General features: G+C 43.1%; 1 protein-coding gene across 1 annotated transcript in view; it reads left to right on the top strand.

Moving 5' to 3' along the window:
- znf407 (zinc finger protein 407) overlaps positions 1 to 18,875 on the top strand; it is a 166,688-nt gene that overhangs the window by 96,197 nt on the left and 51,616 nt on the right. Inside the window, exons 6-8 of the mRNA XM_074654749.1 lie at positions 1,998 to 2,164; positions 11,190 to 11,273; positions 14,764 to 14,884. Of these exons, the coding sequence (XP_074510850.1) occupies positions 1,998 to 2,164; positions 11,190 to 11,273; positions 14,764 to 14,884 (372 nt within the window). The remainder of the gene's footprint in view (positions 1 to 1,997; positions 2,165 to 11,189; positions 11,274 to 14,763; positions 14,885 to 18,875) is intronic.

The raw sequence follows: 18,875 nt of genomic DNA, 5'->3' as shown, positions 1-18,875 counted from the left end.
GCAAACCCTCCTCTCATCCTTACAAAACCCCCACTGATAGTCAACTCTGCCAGCCCTGACTCCTCCATCTTCTCTCCTCTCCTCCTGCCTTGTTTTTTCTCTCGTTTTTCCCTCCATCCCAGCATGCCGCATGCCCACGTCAAGGCCTGCCTGCCTGCCTGCCCGACTTTGCGATTACGCCCTGTGATAAACAATGGCCCGTTTAGCTCATAAAGCAGGAGTGTTGTGCATAATGCTTACAATAAAAGATAGCATCTCTTCACTCATCTTATTTACCTCTCCCACGGTGGCATGGGCGACGGGGCTGTTCTATATAAATACCGCGGGGAGGAAGGAAAGGGGAAGGAAATGCAGATGCAGACATACATCTGCTAGTCAAATAAAGTCTCTGCCAAGTCGGTTGATGAGAGGAAAACAGGACTATTTAAATATGCGTTTGAGCTTAGAGCCAGGTGATAAAGGCGCCATTTTAAAGCTGCTCCATCCTTCCTGGTAAGTGAGCTTAAAATGTCCTCTCAACTAGCGTCGGATGACATATCACATTTAGATTCATCTTTATGGAACATATAGATTGATATGGAAGCCAGAACACATTTTCCTTTCTATCTCTCCACCTCCCCATCTTTAATTCCCTGCTTTTCTCTCCTTTCCCTCCCTCCCTCTCATTCTCCTTTGCCCCCCCCCCAACCCCCCCGCCCCTTCTTCTTCCAGTAAGGAAGATGTATGAGTTTGAATTATTGATTCAGACACATGCTACATGCTGCTTGGAGTCATTATTTGTTCAGGTGAGTGTCATGCTGCTCGCTATGAAACAGATACCACGGGGATTAAGCGACACAATCAGGACTTAAAGACAGCCGCCCTCCCTAAAATAACATGGCCCTCGCTGCAAGACGAATGCTCCCCAAAACCCGACTTCATTTGTTTATGACTCGCACATTAGTCATTCTGTGTCTAAATTATAGCGCAGGGGTAAAGATTAATTCAAGCACAGGCTTTTTCCATTGTTTTTACTTGAGTGTGTGTGTGTGTGTGTGTGTGTGTGTGTTTCTTTAATAACACAGCAGATGTATATAGGCGCAAACATCCTACACATTGTAAACTTAAAAACGCTGCTTTTGTTGGGTGGTAGGTGTCGGCACGAAGAGCAGACGGACGTCCAGAGTAAAGAAAGAACAGCATGCATATACTGTAGTCACATGTTTTGGCTCCACAAACACCACACGTGATAGATTTGCAGTTATCGGATTGACACTGACTATCCAAAGCAGAGATGGCGATGTGAGCCGAGGTCGGAAGGACGTGTTTGTAGAGAGGTTAAGATGGAGGGAAGCTCTGGTGCAGGAGCCTTAAGAGAGAGGCGGGAGGTAAAATGTTGCTAACTGTTCATTTAGCCCTGGCTAAGTGGTCAGGGACGCTGGACAGGTGAACTCTATTCTCCCCGCTGGCCCTGCGGGGGGGGGTGTGTGTGTGTGTGTGTGTGTGTGTGTGTGTGTGTGTGTGTGTGTGTGTGTGTGTGTGTGTGTGTGTGTGTGTGTGTGTGTGTGTGTGTGTGTGTGTGTGTGTGTGTGTGTGTGTGTGTGTGTGTGTGTGTGTGTGTGTGTGTGTGTGTGGACGGACTGTAACAGAATTTCTCTAGTCCTCTGGGCCCTGGTGCAAAGCAGAGAATAAATGGTAGAGGTGGCAGGCCAGGACAGAAAAATCAATGCCTGCTTATACAGACATGACACACCAGCAGCCAACTGCATTCTGTGTGTTTGTGTGTGTGTGTGTGTGTGAGAGAGAGAGCGTGGGCGTAGATGTACAGCACGCAGTCATACGGCCCCGTGCTCCGTGGCTGCGAGTGCGAATACCCAGCAACCCCCATTTCCTCTCTCGCAGGGTAGATTGTTGAGCATTTTACGTCAGCTTTGGGATCAGTAAATAACTCTTCGTTTTTTCTCCCCCCCACCCCCCCGACCCCTCCACCCCCTTCCTCTGCCTCGCTTCTCCTGCAGGAAGTTTGAATGCGAGTTGTGCGATCGCTCCTTCAGTGAAAAATGGGCCCTGAACAACCACATGAAACTGCACAGTGGGGAGAAACCGTACAAGTGCGCCTGGCCGTCCTGCCACTACGCCTTCCTTAACCTGTCGGCCATGAAGGACCACTACAGGACACACACAGGTGAGACGATGAGAGCTGGTAACCTCCACCGTGAGCCATTTACTGCCGCGCTCCTCCACAAACACGTCGACTGACACTCTAAAGTGCAAAATTCATGATTTTCACAGGCAAATAGTGTTTTCAGAGTGTGGGACAAAAGGTCATTTATCAAGAAACACTAAACTTGGATCAGACAAAATGTGCTTTTTCATTCTTCTACAGACAAAATTAACTGTGAAAATCTCACATTAATTATGAATCTTCACAGCTTTGTTTGGAAAAAAAAACATACACACGTTTTTGGCTGATAATAGCCACGACTTGTCCATCTGTACTGATATTCAACATCCAGACAAAGTCGAGAACTAGTTCTTGGCCATCTTGCAGACACTCTTTTGTCGGATGGGTAAACCCTGTACATCCTGATCCCGACAGGACCGTCACAGTTATATGATGTATAATCAGCCAGTTATATTTGAGACAAGTAATAGCCAAAGAGAGAAGGGAAAAGATTTCATGTTTGTTTTTGTTTTCTGCCATCCTCCAGACTCAGAGGGTTGCTTGATGAGGGAATTGAGATTGTGTGTATTCCCTAAATCCAACTGGTCGTCATGTGTATTTCCCCAAAATCCATCTGGTCACTAAGTGTTTCTTCCTCAAAACCCAGCTGGTCAGCAAGTGTGTGTTCACCAAATCCATCTGATCCTCCAGAGTGTGTTTTCCCACATTGAAACGGTCCAGTGTTTGTTCCTCTATGATGCAAAACGGGAAAAAAAGGAAATATTTAATTTTTTAAAAAATGGATTAGAGGATAAAAAACGCGAAATTTAGTATTAAAATCAGTGGGTGTTGTCATTTTGTATGTTTTTAAATATATGCAGTACCTTTTTCTTTCAGATTCCATCCTTCCCTTTCATTTCTGTACGTACAGTACAGTACACTGTGGGACTGCACTGAGTCGTGCTTTTTTACTTACTAAAAGCTTTGGATAGACAGATGGTGCGGTGGGCGGTGGGAGGATACTGTCTTGAATAATAGCCCCTCGATAGGAGCCCAAGTCGGGCTCTCTGAAAGTGTCTTTATGCTGCAGCCCAGCAGTTTCCCCTCGGCCTCAGTAATGTCCCACACACGGCTCCTTGATGCCCTTTTAAGTCAATGACAGAAGCAGCAGCAGCCAGTGGCCTGACAGCCTGACTGAGCGCTTGCAGGAGAGCCCTCCATCCGTCACGGGTGCCTGCTGTGTGTGTGTGTGTGTGTGTGTGTGTGTGTGTGTGTGTGTATGTGTGTGTGAGTGTAAGACTTGCTGGATGTTATTTTAAATGTGTTTTAACAGTGATGTAACGTCAAGGCGCCTCTGACATAATTAGACGTTTTATTTTCATTTGTTTCCAGCCCTCATCATTCCCCATCAGGCGGCTGGCGTCACACTGTCACCTAGCTGTCACCTGGAGAGGCGTAGGGTGGTGTGTGTGTTGGTGGTGGTGGTGGTGGTGGTGTCTTTGTGTGAGTTTGGCAGGAGGAAACGCAGACTGGAAGAGAGTGAGCGAAGTGATTGAGATGGAAACAGGAGAGTGATGAAATAAGAGAGCTTGAAAGATCAGGGGTGACCGAGTACGAACATATGAAAATAAGAGAATTAAGATTGAACCTGAAACAAGCTCATTTTAGTGAGCGACAAGACCTGACTCGATTAGCATCCACCCTAAAAAAAAAGCTAACGCAATTTGCTCTACTGTGACCCCCGACACTCCTTTGCTAGTTGTAATTGCTGCTGGGTTGGACGGTTAGCTACAGCTATACAATCATTGCAATCACATTCCAGCAGCCAACCTGACACACTGAAATATTATCTGCATGTGTGTGATCTGTTTAAAGGTTATAAATCGGCTCCTTCACGGCACTAAGATGCAATACTAATAAAATAAGTGGGAGATTTTAAAGTTGAGCTAATCTTTCCTGGGAACAGAGCAGTCGGTAATGGAGGCGATGTGAGTTACAGTATGTGTGTGTGTGTGTGGGGGGGGGGGGTTATGTAGAGACTCACAGGACAATGACTAACTGGGGAGTTTGTACTGTAATGATACACACATCTAGCTCATTATCTGGAACTGTAAAATTCAAAGAAGAACTATCCCTCTACCAACAACTTTGTAGTGGCAAATTTTGAATGAGTTAGTCTTTGTCAAGTGTGCATTACTGTTTTATAATCTCTTCATTTATAATCCCATGGAACAGCAGCCAGTGATCTCATGCTGAAATAAAATACCATGAGACATATTGAGCACTGAGACAATGTAAAAAAAATTGATGTAGATACAAGATATACATCATGAACAAGGCCAAGAAATACAACTTCACATTTACTGTAGATACAACTTTCGATAATTGACTGTTTGCGAAACCCCACCACCGAGCAGTGATTGTCAACCATAAGAACGCGGGGCACACCTATTAAGCTTTGGACTTCTTCACATGTTGAGGCGGTATGCATGGAACTGCAGTAAGAGTCATACACTGTGTAATCTCTAAAAAGAGATTCTGCATTCATACGCATCAGCCGAAATGCAATCTGGGAAAGACCAGCTATCGCTTTATGATGATTTATGTTTTTATTGGTTTAAAATTAGCTTGTAAACTAGCTACCTGCGAAGCAATCCAATCGTCGTCTCTCAACTACAACTCCAGTCTAACGTCTCAAGTTGCTCATCGGACTTTAAACAATTGACCGCCGCATGGAAGAGGAAGTCTTAACCCAGATATCCGCTGGCTACACCGGAACTCCTGAAATATTGGCCACTGCTTCCAGTGTCTAAATGGTTGTCAGACCGATAACCAATGGGTTCCCAAATGGTACACTGTGTATAAACTGTGGAGGCGCGTGTCTTTTTTAGCCTTTTCCAGTCTAAAATACAACTGCAAATGCTTTTTTTTTGCCCGGGACATGCAGTTTAGCCTCAGTCTTTTAGCATGATATCACGTATGTAGCCATCAAGCGCATAGTTAAGGCCTTTTTACAGAGTTCCCGTTTTAAAATGAGTCAGCTTGAAACATTAAAAAGTCAGCCGGATATTAGTATTTTCAATTAAGTAATGGAGCGTTTGTAACATGATGGCAAATTGTATGTGGTAAATCTGCCACCATTATCATTGTATGTGCCATGTGAGAATGGAAAGCTTGACAGGCATAGCAACAGTAACTAAGCAAGTGGTCAGTTCAACAATAAACACTTGATAAAAGCAAACAATACATATTTTTTTATTTGCACCCATTAAAACATTATAGCCAAACAACCAACCAAGAGTAAGGGGCTACATTTCATCATCCTGTGGATAGAGTTGCTGGTTGTGACATGCGGAGCCCCCCTCCCAAAACAGAAAAAAAAAGTTCACACCTCCGCTCTGCTTCTCCTGCCTCTAACGGGATTCATTGTTCCTCTCTGATTTGTGTGTTTTTTATGTTAATCACTCCCTCCCTCACACACCAGTCGTGTCTGGGGGGGAGGGCGGTGGCGGGGGGGGGATTCAGTGGTCGTCAGCCGCCAGGGTCATTTGTAACGGCTGATGAATGAGCGACTCAAATAAATAAATAAGTGCACTGCATCTGACCCACCCAGCTTTTCCCAGGCTCCTGGGCGTTGTGTGGAGGGAGGGGGGGTGGGGGGTGGGGGTAGAGGAAGGTTGAACACAGCGACAGGGCCACAATTGATTTCCTCATTGCTTCAGTTTGTCGCTTAATCTGGCGATATGCTGATAAATCTTCGCACTTTGTCAATTAATTTCCCTGAAAAATGAGACCCAAAATGGCGAGCACATCAATACAGCAGCGGATTCCGTGTCAAAAATTAAGCGGTAAAATTAATTGCCCTCCCATCCGCTCCTGCTAAAACATAACTAATGAGGGAGGCAATTATAGCTGCATGCAGACGCCTCTGGGGTTATTTAAAACACACACACACACACACACACATATATATATATATATATATATAAATATATATATTCACACACACATGCAAAGAGAGGTTGTATATTTTGACTTCAAAGTTCTTTTATTGTCTCGCAATAAGGCACATTTAATTCCAGTAAGGGTTGGTGGGGTGGGTGGGTTGGGGGGGGGTGGCTGAGGTGTATCATGGGAACAAAAGAGAAGAAGCGATGAGCCAATATTCCAAAAGCCAAAAAGTTGAAGGGCTCTCAGTGCCGACACATTAGCAGGAAATACAGTTTTTAGGGCATTTTGGTGTCTGGCGCTAGACTTCAGGTACACTGGGAAACGTGTGCTTTTAAATGGATGTTTGTGACCTATAGCTTTTGGGTTTGTCTGCAGGGTTAATGTTTAAGAGTTTAGAGTAAGAATTGAGTTCAGGTTAGAGTTAAGGTTGAGGCTGATAAATGTGGTTTTAGGGTTAATGCTGCATGAGGATAAAGTTTAAGATATTAAGTGTTATTCGTTTACCGATAAAAGCTAGAGGTTAAGGTGAATCAGGAATGGATGAAGTCAATGCAAGGTTGTGTGTGTGTGTGTGTGTGTATGTATGTGGGGAGGGGGGGGGGGGGTCCACGCTGCTTTAGCCACATCCTCCTGTGTTGACAGCGGCGCGTCACTCTCCCACTACCCCACCTCGCCGTCCCCACCCAGGTCCTCCGAGAGGGCTCAACCGCCACAGAGCAGCAGATGAAAAGCACACATGTAATTTATCGCCAACGTTTCCTCCTCAAGAATAATTGTGGCGACCGCAGCTGGTAGCAGGGATCGATGGCTATGGATTTTTCTGTGGTGGGGTCTTGTAGCGTTGGGCGTAATGAGAGATGGAAGGGAGGGAGGGGAGGAGAGGAGGAGAGGAGGAGGGACCGGTGCTGTTTTTCTGATAGGGGGGAAAAAGGTCTGACCAGATCCTTAGTAACTATTCCAGAGTTTAGAAAAACAGGAATAAAGAATAAAGAACATTTGTTTTTGCATTAAAGGCAATAAAACCCATTTTCTCTAAATGAACACAAACCTGTCTGACAAAGTTTGGGCAAACATATTTGGATACTTCACATGACATATTTCTGTATTTTTTTTCAAAAAAATGACTTGCTCCCGCACACACTTTTCTCTGCTTTCAAAGCTCTCAAAGCAGAGAACAGTGTGTGCGGGAGCAGGTCATTTTTTTTTAAAAAGTACATATTGGATGGGATCAACTCCCAGCACCACAAACATTTTTGAGAATGTGCATGTTTTCCTCTCCTTGATATTTCTTTGGCCATATTTGAATGTGACAAAAGTTTATTCAACCCAGTTTTTTTTCCATGTAATCTACACAATGTACTCTCTGTAGCACATTTTCACATCCAGTGATATTTCTTTTCCGGGAACACCAGACGTCAGGTATTTAGAACAGTAAAATGTAAAGGGTGATTTCATGTGGCCACAGAAAGAAGCAGAATGGACATTTATTTATACGGAAACGTTGTTCCTTTAAAAGGCTACTCGCGCTGGGATCGAAAAGTGAACCCGTACGAATCGGCTAACGAATGCACCTTTTTTAAGGCTGTTTTTCTCCCCTCTAAGTGGCACTGCATTAAAACTCTTCTCACAGTCGAGTGGCTTTAAATGGGTGTAATAGAGGAAACTTGAGGCTGCTTTCGTCTCTGCGGACTCGGTGAAAGCTGCTATCTGTGCAGAAGAGGAGCAGAGCAACCGCTGCGGCCCAGCTGGAAGAGTCACCCAAATGTGTTATCAGTGTGTGGCGAGAGCCGGAGTTCAACATCAGCATTTAGATGAATATTTAAGCGATGGGGATCTCGGCTGCACATGATGTACACGCATGCGGCGCGCGCCTGTACGTTAGGATGCGTGGTAACCTACAGTGTTTGCATGTATGTGTTGGCGTGCACCACATGCTGTTTGGGAAAATCTGCATGTGTGTGTGTGTGCGAATTTGCATGCACATCTGTGTCCTTTCTACAAATGTGTTTGTATGTGCATGTGTTTCCCTGAGTGAGTATGTGTGTGTGTGTGTGTGTGCAGGAGTGTGTGACTGGCTGTGTGCAGTGGCAGAGAGAAAGAGAAAGAGAGAGAGAGAGAGCCCATCATGCTGTTAATGACAGAGCCAGATGCAGGGAAGAGAGGAGGAGTGTAAAAAAGCTCTCCACGCTCCCCATCTGGAAGGCATCGCCCCCAAATGAAGTTGTACAAAACCATCCCATTGATAATAAAGCTAATTTTTATGGCTCTGACAAGTATGTAATTATGTTCAGCGGTGCTTTTCAGATTTTATCACAGTCAATAAACCACACTGGCAATTTCCCGTCCCCCATTTGACATATTTACACGGATCCATCTGATTGGAGGAATTAGTTAGCTGTGAGAGCTCTGATGGATATACACTAGTGATCTGTGACTTCTGCTTGGCTCATCTGTTAGCCAACTAGACCCGCCGCTCATCTGCTCAGTCTGCCTTTTTTTCTTTTCTCCGTTTCTGCCTCCTTTTTACACATTTCTCCCAATCCATTAACACATTCATAGTTTCTTCTTCTTTGTCTTTACTTCTCTGAGCTCTAGCTCCCCTTGCTCAGTGGCACATCAGCAGTAGTTCTGAGTGAAGGAAGTATCACTCATTCCTTCCTCCACCAGACACTGGGAAGGATTCATGGGTTTCATAAATCTACTTCAGTAACCTCTCACTTGTTACCATCCCTTGATATTTGAGCTTGTGATTTTACCATTTAATTGTATTTTCTTTTTATTAATGTTGATGCAACTTTGAAATTAAAAACTATTAGTGACAGATTAATTATACTGAGCCGTATTTAGTTGAGGCAGACGGAGGGAAAGAACTGGTATGAGACACACGTCATGGATTGTGTAGATTCACATGTGAAATGAAACCAGCAGTTTATTTTATTAGTGATGACCTGCATTTGCAGTGTGTCATAATAATCTTGATCCAAATGCATATCAACATGTAGGTTAATACATAACACGCTTAATATACATTAAAAACATAAACATGTTGTCTTTTATTTGAATTTAGTTCATTAAGCTCAATTGGAATTAACGGTCCTAAATGATAAAGGTTTGATTCCCTTTTACAGTTTCAGCATTTAGACGTATCCTCCTCCTGTCTGTGGCATGATTGGACAGCATTGTTTCCGAAGTCCTATTAAAAGAAGAAATGTTTTTGTTGTATTACAACTTGGGTCTTATTTTTATATCTGTGGCTGTCATTTCTATCAGTTATCACAACATTGTACTCATTAAAGCTTCAGTAGGCAACAAGTTTTTGGCATCATTGGGCAAAAATCCCAACAGTCACACCGGCCAATGTATTAAAGCTTCTGTAGGCAGAATATTTCTGGCATCATCGTGCAAGAAATCCATAATAACCTTTCAGCATATTGTAATTCAAGTGTTCTGAGAGAAAACTAGACTCCTGCTCCTCCTCATGGTTCTGTTTTCAGGCTTTAAATAATCTAGCTCGTGACGGGAGACTTTGACCAATCACAGGTCATTTCAAAGAGAGAGAGCGTTCCTATTGGCTGTGCTCCGGCTGGTGGGCGGTGCTTGGTATTTCCTCAAATGATCTCAACATGGCTAACGGGGTCACAAACTTTCTCATTTTACAGCTAAACAGTACACTACAAGATGATTCTGAAAACATTTGAGGAGAGAAATAGGCATTAACATAACATAATATTGATTCATATTTGATCAGCGCAGCCTAGTTTGACCGTTTGGTCGGAGTTAGCGAGTGATTGACAGCTGCTCAGAGACGGCAGCTGGACGTCAGACTCCAGCGGCCGTCTCTGATTGGTTGTTTTCCTCCGGTCTGTGAAATCTTGCAGATGCCGTTAGGAACCCCGGAGGACACAGAGACACATGATTTTTTACAGATACCTGTCTCATGCACTACTGTCAAGATATAGTGACACTTTTATAAAAAATAAAACTTTTTTTATCATATTTGCTCCATTTCTACCCACCGCAGCTTTAAAGTCATTTTTGAGATCAGGGAGCAAAGTCCTTTGGGGCAAGTTACATGAGTGGTCAGATGATCAGACAGGTTGTAAAGAAGCCAACAGCTTAGCCTGATTATTTGGAGAAAACTTTATTTAAAGGGCCAGTGTGTAGGATTACGCGGAATCTAGTGGTGTGGTTGCAGATTGCAATCAACAGAGTACCCCTCCGCTCACTCCTCCCTTACCAAGGCTGCAGTAACGTGAGCTGCCAAGTGCAAAACTGTGGCAAGGCCATCCTTACCACGGTATCGCACTCGGCAGCTCACTTTACTTCAGTTTTCACAAATATGTCGGAGAACTATGTGGCCTTCAGGTGATGTGAAAACGTGAAATGCTCTCTCTAGAGCCAGTGTTTGGTTTGTCCGTTCTGGGCTACTGTAGAAACATGGTGGACCCCGTGAAGAGGACCCGCTCCCTACGTAGAAATGAAGGGCTCACTCTAAGCTAACGAATACACAACAATACTTCAGGTGGTTATACACTCAAGAAAACATAGATATGAATATCATATTCCATTTCTGTTAATAGATCCCCTGAAATGTTACATGCTGTTCCTTTAAAGAAAAACAAAATTGAGTGCACCCAAAATGTCGGCACTAAGCCCTCATTGCACATGATTGTTGTTTTTTTGTGTGCACAACTACGTCAAGTATGGCAGAGGTTGATCAAGGTCAAAGTCTATTAACTGTGATGAATGTTTCAAATTGGCATTGTGGGTAATTTTACAGTTTTCTTTTTACTCTTGCAAGTAAATACAGTTTACCTCCAGGTTAGCTCAAGACATGTATGATGGTCTGACTGCTTATGTTGTTTGGTTGTTTTTCAGGTTCAAATAAACTGTAATTTTACTGTAAAGAATTATTGGTCTCTTGAAAGAATTCTGGGTTTGTGTATAAATATATTATAAATGAGACAAAAGTTAATCCTTCCCTCTCAGGTTGCTGCTGCCTCTCATTAATTTTTTGCCAATTTGTCTTCTCTGATTTTCTCTTTCTGTCTGAGAAGCCCCCTAATGCTTTATCCTTCCCTTTCTTTCTCTATAGGAGAGAAGTCTTATCTGTGTGACCTGTGTGGTTTTGCTGGAGGAACGAGACACGCCCTCACCAAACACAGACGCCAACACACAGGTACAGTAAGCAACAACACACACACACACAAACACGCACATCCTGAACTCATGTCCAAAACTAATCTAAGCACACACACACAGTAACGGTGCAGACCTTCATAATCTCAGACGGTGATTGACACTTGAAGATCTGAACAGACAATTTTCTTTCACATAGTTTTAGCAACTGTTTGCTGTCTCACACACACACACACACATACACACACACACAGGCGCATCAGTGTGACATGCTGCTGTCAGTGATAGGCATGTGTACCAGTGTGGCTGACTGAATCTGAGATTTTTAATTTCAGTTATCATTTCACCATGTCATTCTGTCGCTTAGGGAAATTGCATTTTTCAGATAGGCTGTCAATAACGAGTGCTTTTTTTTGGAAATTGGGATAGTGAAACAAATACTGTTCTTAACCGTTGTCTGGCAGGCGCCCAAGGATCAAGAATCCTGTTATAAATATTCATTCAGGTTTTCATAATTCATTTTGTTTGCTCCCTCAGTTTCTCTGCCATTCCCCCCCCACCCCCACGAAACCTCCAATTTCTGTCCTCCTCTCCCGTGTTGACATGTGTCAATTCCACTGATTTGGCTGCGTATCCGAATCTGTTGTCATGCAGCTGCACATGGAGGGACCAGCCCGTCTTCTCTTGTCTGACAGATTTTTAAAGGCCACTGCTAACGCCAATGTTTTTGTGGTTCGTCTTTTTTTTTTTAAAGACCACATTGCACCATTATTTAGTGCCTTCACAATATTCCCCCTTTCGTGTTCAAAATGTACCCGTAGTCAGTGGCTAATGTTGTTCTTGTCAGTATGGAAATGTCACTGGACACTACAAGAGTCAATCCAATGTTAATAAACTTGGTCAATGTTCTGTAGGTTGGCACGTTTTATTGGTTTTAAACCCTGACATCCTCAGAGCTGTTGAGTAAAACACTCCCTCACTACTCTGGTCTGCCACTTGAAATTAAAAATAAATAAAAAAACGCTCCCAGAGAACACAAACCTCTGCCAGCTATGGACAATTTTCCAACTTGCTGTTCCACCCACAGACATCCATCCCGCCACTTTGATTTTAAGTTCAATTGATACCATAACCCTGTGAGCATGCCCTTATAATTTAGAATCAAGTCTCTGTAAGATTAATGGCTATATGTCAAATATGGTAATCATCTATCATCTAATGATAGAAATCTCCCTTCTGGATTTCCATCAAAATTGTAGTTATGTTTCATAGAGATGCATTCATAAGTTTTAAACATCCTGCTGACAGACAGATAAACTGTCTGGGGAGAGAACATTTTTACACTTCTACTAATCTATATTTACTTTTAACTAACACATTCAAACTTCAGCTGACAATTCAACTGCTGTCACTGCTACATACCAACCGACACTTCAACTATTACAGTGCAAACACTTCAACTATACTGTATCTGGCACTTCAGTCTTAACTGAAACTTCGGTTTCTTTCTCTGTTTGCAGTTCAACTCACATTTCATATTTTACTCTTTAAAGGGGCAGTTCAACTGCTTTTATCTCTAAGGCCTTTTACACTCAGAGGGCGTTTTTATCACGATTACTTTCACAAAGAATATGAATATTACGCAGGGAAAATTAGATTTTCTGAGCTTTTGCACCGCAAACAAAGGCGTCAACCAATCAAATTGTGTGGAACTGGTTGCAGCTATATTTATATTAAACAACAACACAGAGGCTCTGTAGTATGAACCAGGACGGCAAACTTTATTACTCTTTTCAAGCTTGACAAAGGCAGCGCAGACTAGATCCACTTCTTCCATTCTTACCTTTCACAATAAAAGCCCTAGATATATAATATTCACAGGCAAGTATTTTGCATTTTTACCCCCCCTGTATGTAAAGGACTGTATACTTCAACTGCTGGTTCAACTACTTTCAGTGTTTACATACAAATGGACAAGTAACTGCCTACAGGGCTGAAACTATGAGCAGACACTTCAAGTGATTTCAATCCTTTCAGTACTTCCACTGTATCTCAACATTTCACAAGCAAACTAAAAACTGCTTTTTAGACATTTTAACTTGTTTTTCAGTCTTTGTACCTGCGGTGTTCAAAGTAAGCAAGCACACTTCAATTTATTTCAGAAAATGTAGTGTAGTGTATAATCAGCCTTTTTACTGTTATACATATATATATATATATATATATATATATATATATATATTATTTACTGCTGTGTAAAATGCCAAAGCCTTTGCAAAAACATGTTCTCTGTGTCCTGTGTGAACGGCAACGGGCCTCCGTCTGTCCTGCTTTTTGTGTGAAGAAAATAACCATTTGAATGTGTCTCTGATGGTTCAAGGTGAAGGAGTGAAAGAATAGATAAGACGATGTCAAAAGTGTATAAAAGAGCATGTAGGAGGTGAGGGTTGGATTATTGCCACTCTGCAGACTGGGAGTCTCATTCTCTCAATAAACACGACAAGTTTCAACTCAAGAAATCGGTGTCTTCATTTGCTTATTGAAAAACATACTACAGTAGCTTTTGTAGCTTTAAAGTAGATTCAGAGCTCATAATGCAAAATTTGCTCTTGATAGCTTTGTTTTTGTCATTAATTGGTCTCCAAATTAATCTCACACAGCATTATGAACAACTTAAAGCTGAAGTAGGCGAGATTGGAGAAAATATGATTAAAAAAAAGTTATTTTTATAAAATGGTCGCTATATCGTGACAGTAGTACATGAGACAGGTAACCTGAAAAAAAATCATGTGCCTCTGTGTCCTCCGGTGTCCTCCGGTGCTCCTAACGGCATCTGCAAGATTTCACAGACCGGAGGAAAACAAGCAGTAAGAGCTGATCTGAAGTCTGCTGTCCAGCTGCTGTCTATGAGAGCCGGCTGTCAATCACTCGCAAACTCCGACCAAATGGTCAAACTAGGCAGCGCTGATCAAATATTAATTAATATTATGTTACGCTAATGTTTATTTCTCTCCTCAAATGTTTTCAGAATCATCTTGTAGTGCACGGTTTAGCTATAAAATGAGAACGTTTGCGACGCGGCCGCCATTGTGAAATCTGGTGAAGGAACGCTAAATTCTGGTCACATGACCGGAGCACAGCCAATAGGAACGCTCTCTCAATGAAATGACCTGTGATTGGTCAAAGTCCACCGTCACAGGCTGGATTTTCTAAAGCCTGAAAACAGAGCCATGAGGAGGAGAAGAGGGTCTAGTTATCTCTCAGAACACTTGAAATACAATATGCTGAAAGGTTATTATGGAATTTTTGCCCAAAGATGCCAAAGATATACTGACTACTGAAGCTTTAAGAAGTCCTAAATTTGCATTTATGAAGCCAGCAAAATGCTGTCCCATGTTAGCTAAACCACGTCAGGTGTAGCCTTTAACCTGGGATTGTATATTTATGTGTCTGCGTGTGTTTGTTCGTGAAAACATTTCCGTCATCTTGGTCTCATCACCATTGTCTGTCCTTTATCTTCACCTCCACAGGAGAGAGACCCTTCAAATGCAAGATCTGCAACTTCGCCTCCACCACGCAGTCCCACCTATCGCGGCACAAGCGTGTTCACACCGGGGAGAAACCGTACCGCTGCCCCTGGTGCGACTACAGGTACCGGCTCATTGACCCCTCCCATGGTTGGTGGCGCTGATGGCCGCCACCATGGCACTGATGATCAGGGGGTTGATAGGTGGGGGGTGGGGGGTAGGAGGGTCTGTATGTAAGTGAGTGAGTGTGATGATGAGATAGCAGGTGGCATTGTAAGGTAGTTTGGAGGGGTGGGGGGGTGGTGTTAATGCTAGAGGCTTTATGTGTGTGTGTCGAGGGTGGGTGTGGGAGAGGTGGAGGGCAGACAGGTCTAATCTCCACAGCACGGCTCCATCTCATCACTCTGCCATCATCAACAGGCCCAGCCAGATCCCCCCCAACACACACATACACACATACACACACAATGTCACTGTCACTGGCAGGTCCCTGTCATTAAAACACCATCATACCAGATCAGTAATTACACAGGAAATTGTCGGTGAAATTGAAAAAGTTTTGGCTGGCGTTGCACATCTCCATCTCTCTCTCTATCTCTCCCTCTGTCTCCCCTTGACTCTCTCTCTCTCTCTCTCTCTCTCTTTCTCTCTTTCTCTCATCCTCTCATCCCGTGCTTCCTCGTCAGGTTGTGGCAGAAGAGTGTGAAAGGGAATGATCTCAAACCCATCATTGGTTTTAGATGTACTCTTCATTCGTTTTTTCCCCTCTGTGACAAAGTCATTTCGGCAGCTTGCTACACCTGCTCCGCTCGACTCATTTCATAAGTCTTTTGTGTGCAGTCCAACTTGTGAAATGCTGAGATGTAATAATTGTGGTCAGGCTATTATCTTGCAATTATCAAAGGATTATCTCACCTTGTACCCAAAGTTATCGTGAACTCTCTCTTGACTGTATCAATTAAGGGATCGACCAGTGTGGAGGATTTTAAGTGACGTTTGATTTAAGATGCTTTGAGGATTTTTGTGCTCAAATAATTACTAGCATCATTTAATAGCTGGATATTTTTATCAGCCTTGCTAGCGGCACAACTCCAGGGGTGACATTGACGGTCATTCCACCACTTTGGTTCAGATGGAAATATCTTAACAATTATTGGATGAATCCCGTTGACGCTGTTGATCCACTGACCCTTTCTCCAGTGTCACCATGAGGTTGACATCTTTGTTTGTTTTTGTGAAATGTTTCAACATCTATTGGGTGGATTGCTATAGAATTGTACACAGGCATTCTTGGTGTCCAGAGCATCAATTGTAATGACTCTGGTGATCCTCTCACCTTAAGATATTTCCAATGAAATATCTTAACTGTTACGTCATGGATTGGCACAAAACATTGTACAGATATCCATGGAATCAATAGGATGAATCCTGCTGACTTTGATGACCTCCTGACTTTCCATCTAGCGCCATCATAAGGTCAAAAATGTATTTTTCCAATTCTTTGGTTTATGACCAAATACCTGCAAAACTAATGTCATTCCCATCAGCCTTACTGCTGTAATCTGTGTTTAGTGCTCAGTAGAAAATGCTAACATGCTAAACTAAGACGGTGAACAATATACCAGCTATTTATCAGCATTGTCATTGTGAGCATGTTAACATGCTGACGTTAAAAGCACCGCTGTGCCCAAGTACATCATCACAGAGCCGCTAGCATGGCTCTGGGCTCTTAGCCTTGTTAGGTTGGAACTGCCGATAGTCTATATTAAATTTGCGTACTGCAAGAATTTGTTTTACTCAGAATTGCATTCTTGCTCTGACAGAAATGTTGTACCTCATGGGAACCCAGGAAAATAACCTGTATGATGTAGAAGACACCATCTTGCAAACATTTGTTAAATCCTATCCAAATGTGTCATTAAGCTTATTGGGTCAAAGGCTCTGAGTATTGAAAATGTACTGTATGTGTAAAATTGTTAATCCCCTGAGGGCAAATTTTGGTCCCATATCAAACCTCTCCAGTAGACTAACCCCGCTATCAGAGATACATACGAGCCAAATGGTCCTGGCCCCATTGTTCCTCGCACTGATACTTAATGATCATTACAGATAGTGGCAAATGAAACAGTAAATTAGAAGTCCAATTAACATTTTGGTGGCCCCAGGGGTTCTGAGAGGTCCAGAGGGCAAGGAAGGGGGGGGCAAGGTGGGAGGAGGAGGAGGAGGAGGAGGAGGAGGAGGAGGAGGAGGAGGAGGAGGAGGAGGTTGGGGAGGAGGTTGGGGAAACGCCCCGCTGGCTTACTAATGTGAGGATGAGGAATTGAATGCGGGGGCCTCAGACAGCCGCGAGGGCCCTCGCCCTCGCCTCCGCCCTGCTTTTACACTCTGAATACATGTTTAAAACCCCGACGTCTCTGGTGGCCCGACCACGATGAGGAGCGACTAGATGAGTTAGCACGTTTGACCTTTCAGTGTTAAGCTGATGAAATAAATATGGAGCCGTTGTAAAGACATATTTAGGTGTGAGACAAATGGAGCAGTTGTTTGTGATTGACAGAAAATATACATATATATCTGTTTTACAGGTATACATCTGATTTAAGATATCCATATTAAAATGTTATGGATGACATCGAAGGTTCCCCACTTGATACAATGTGATCTCCATCATCGCTGCTCCTCAAATGCATGCAAATGAGCCGGGAGTGAATGATCTATCAAATGCCACTCATCTCCTATTCAGACAGAGATAGATGATAGAGGGGGATAATTACAGTTGGGGAGTAGTGGTAAAAATATTCTAATGATATTGCACTGGGAGTCCTGGGCTGTCAATTAATGATGTCTATTTGACTATTCTGCAGCTATTTATGCAAAAAGCCGCAAAACTTCTTCACTTCAGTGTTTAAGGAATCGTTTCTATTGTTCACAATGAGGAGGTTTTTTTTTCTCATTAAAGTCACAGTGGCATCTTAAGCGGTCTAATTGATACGTAGCCTCTGACTCCTGCTACGTCGCCATCCTTCCGGGGCTATTATTGTTTATTGAATGCTGCGGCATTCATGTTTCAATCTACCTGTTAAAATACGGTTTCAATGGGAGGCGACGGCGGCTTTGAGGATGACACGCTTACCGTCAATGCCAGGAGGGTTTGCGACCTTGTAAAGTGAAGGGAGAGATGAGGGAGGAGGGGGGGGAGACATTAATGATGATAACTGGGCCTTCTTGGCAGAATAAGATCCAAATAGCACCAATGATCCAAATTCACCCCCCCTCCCTCCTCCCAACTTTTAACACACACAAAGAAACGCATTTAAATCTCCTCTAACGAAGCGCCTCTCAATTACACCTCTCCCATTACCATACACTGGTTGGGAGGAGGAATATGGAAATGGCTAAAATGAGAGAGAGAGGCAGAGAAGGGGTGATGCATCCATTGAGCATCAGTATGGCTGATTCCCATGGCGAGTGCACGGATGGGGGAGGAAGTTGAAACAGTGTCGGACTAATTAATACAGTGTATAGTAGGAGGGCTGGTGTGGGCTTTCACTAACTGTGACACCTGCTGACTCCTAAATGCACGTTGTGTTGTTTTAATATGACAATTACGCCATTACCATATCTGAGAGATAGCATGGCCCCCCTAGGAATCCACCCGCGCTCTCTTTAGAACCTTTTAGCTCCGCTTCAAATTTTATCTATTTATGCTCCCACTTTCGAATAAGAAATCAGTTCACTTTTAGTATAAAATGCATTTTTCTAGCAGCGTGATTTGCGGTGATTCGTGAGCATGTGACAGTCCTGTCTTTTTTATTCATTAAGCAGAAGAACAGTCAACAGACGTGGCCATGATTTGTCTGTGAACCTGTTTATAGTTTTGCCACTGATTGCTGTAATCACAACAGTGTGTGTGTGTGTGTGTGTGTGTGTGTGTGTGTGTGTGTGTGTGTGTGTGTGTGTGAGTGTGCGCATGCGCGTGTGTGTGTGTGTGTGTGACAATCTGCTGGATAAATGATTGAGAATATGTGTAAATATTAAGGGTTATGTACTGTACATATTTATGAGCCGTCAGTCAATTACATACTTAAAATTCTTTAAAGTCTTCACATCCTTTA

The sequence above is a fragment of the Sebastes fasciatus genome, chromosome 12 (assembly GCF_043250625.1).
Source record: "Sebastes fasciatus isolate fSebFas1 chromosome 12, fSebFas1.pri, whole genome shotgun sequence".
NCBI lineage: Eukaryota > Metazoa > Chordata > Actinopteri > Perciformes > Sebastidae > Sebastes > Sebastes fasciatus.
Note: the sequence above shows the minus strand (reverse complement) of the source record. Positions and strands in the feature narration are given on the sequence as shown.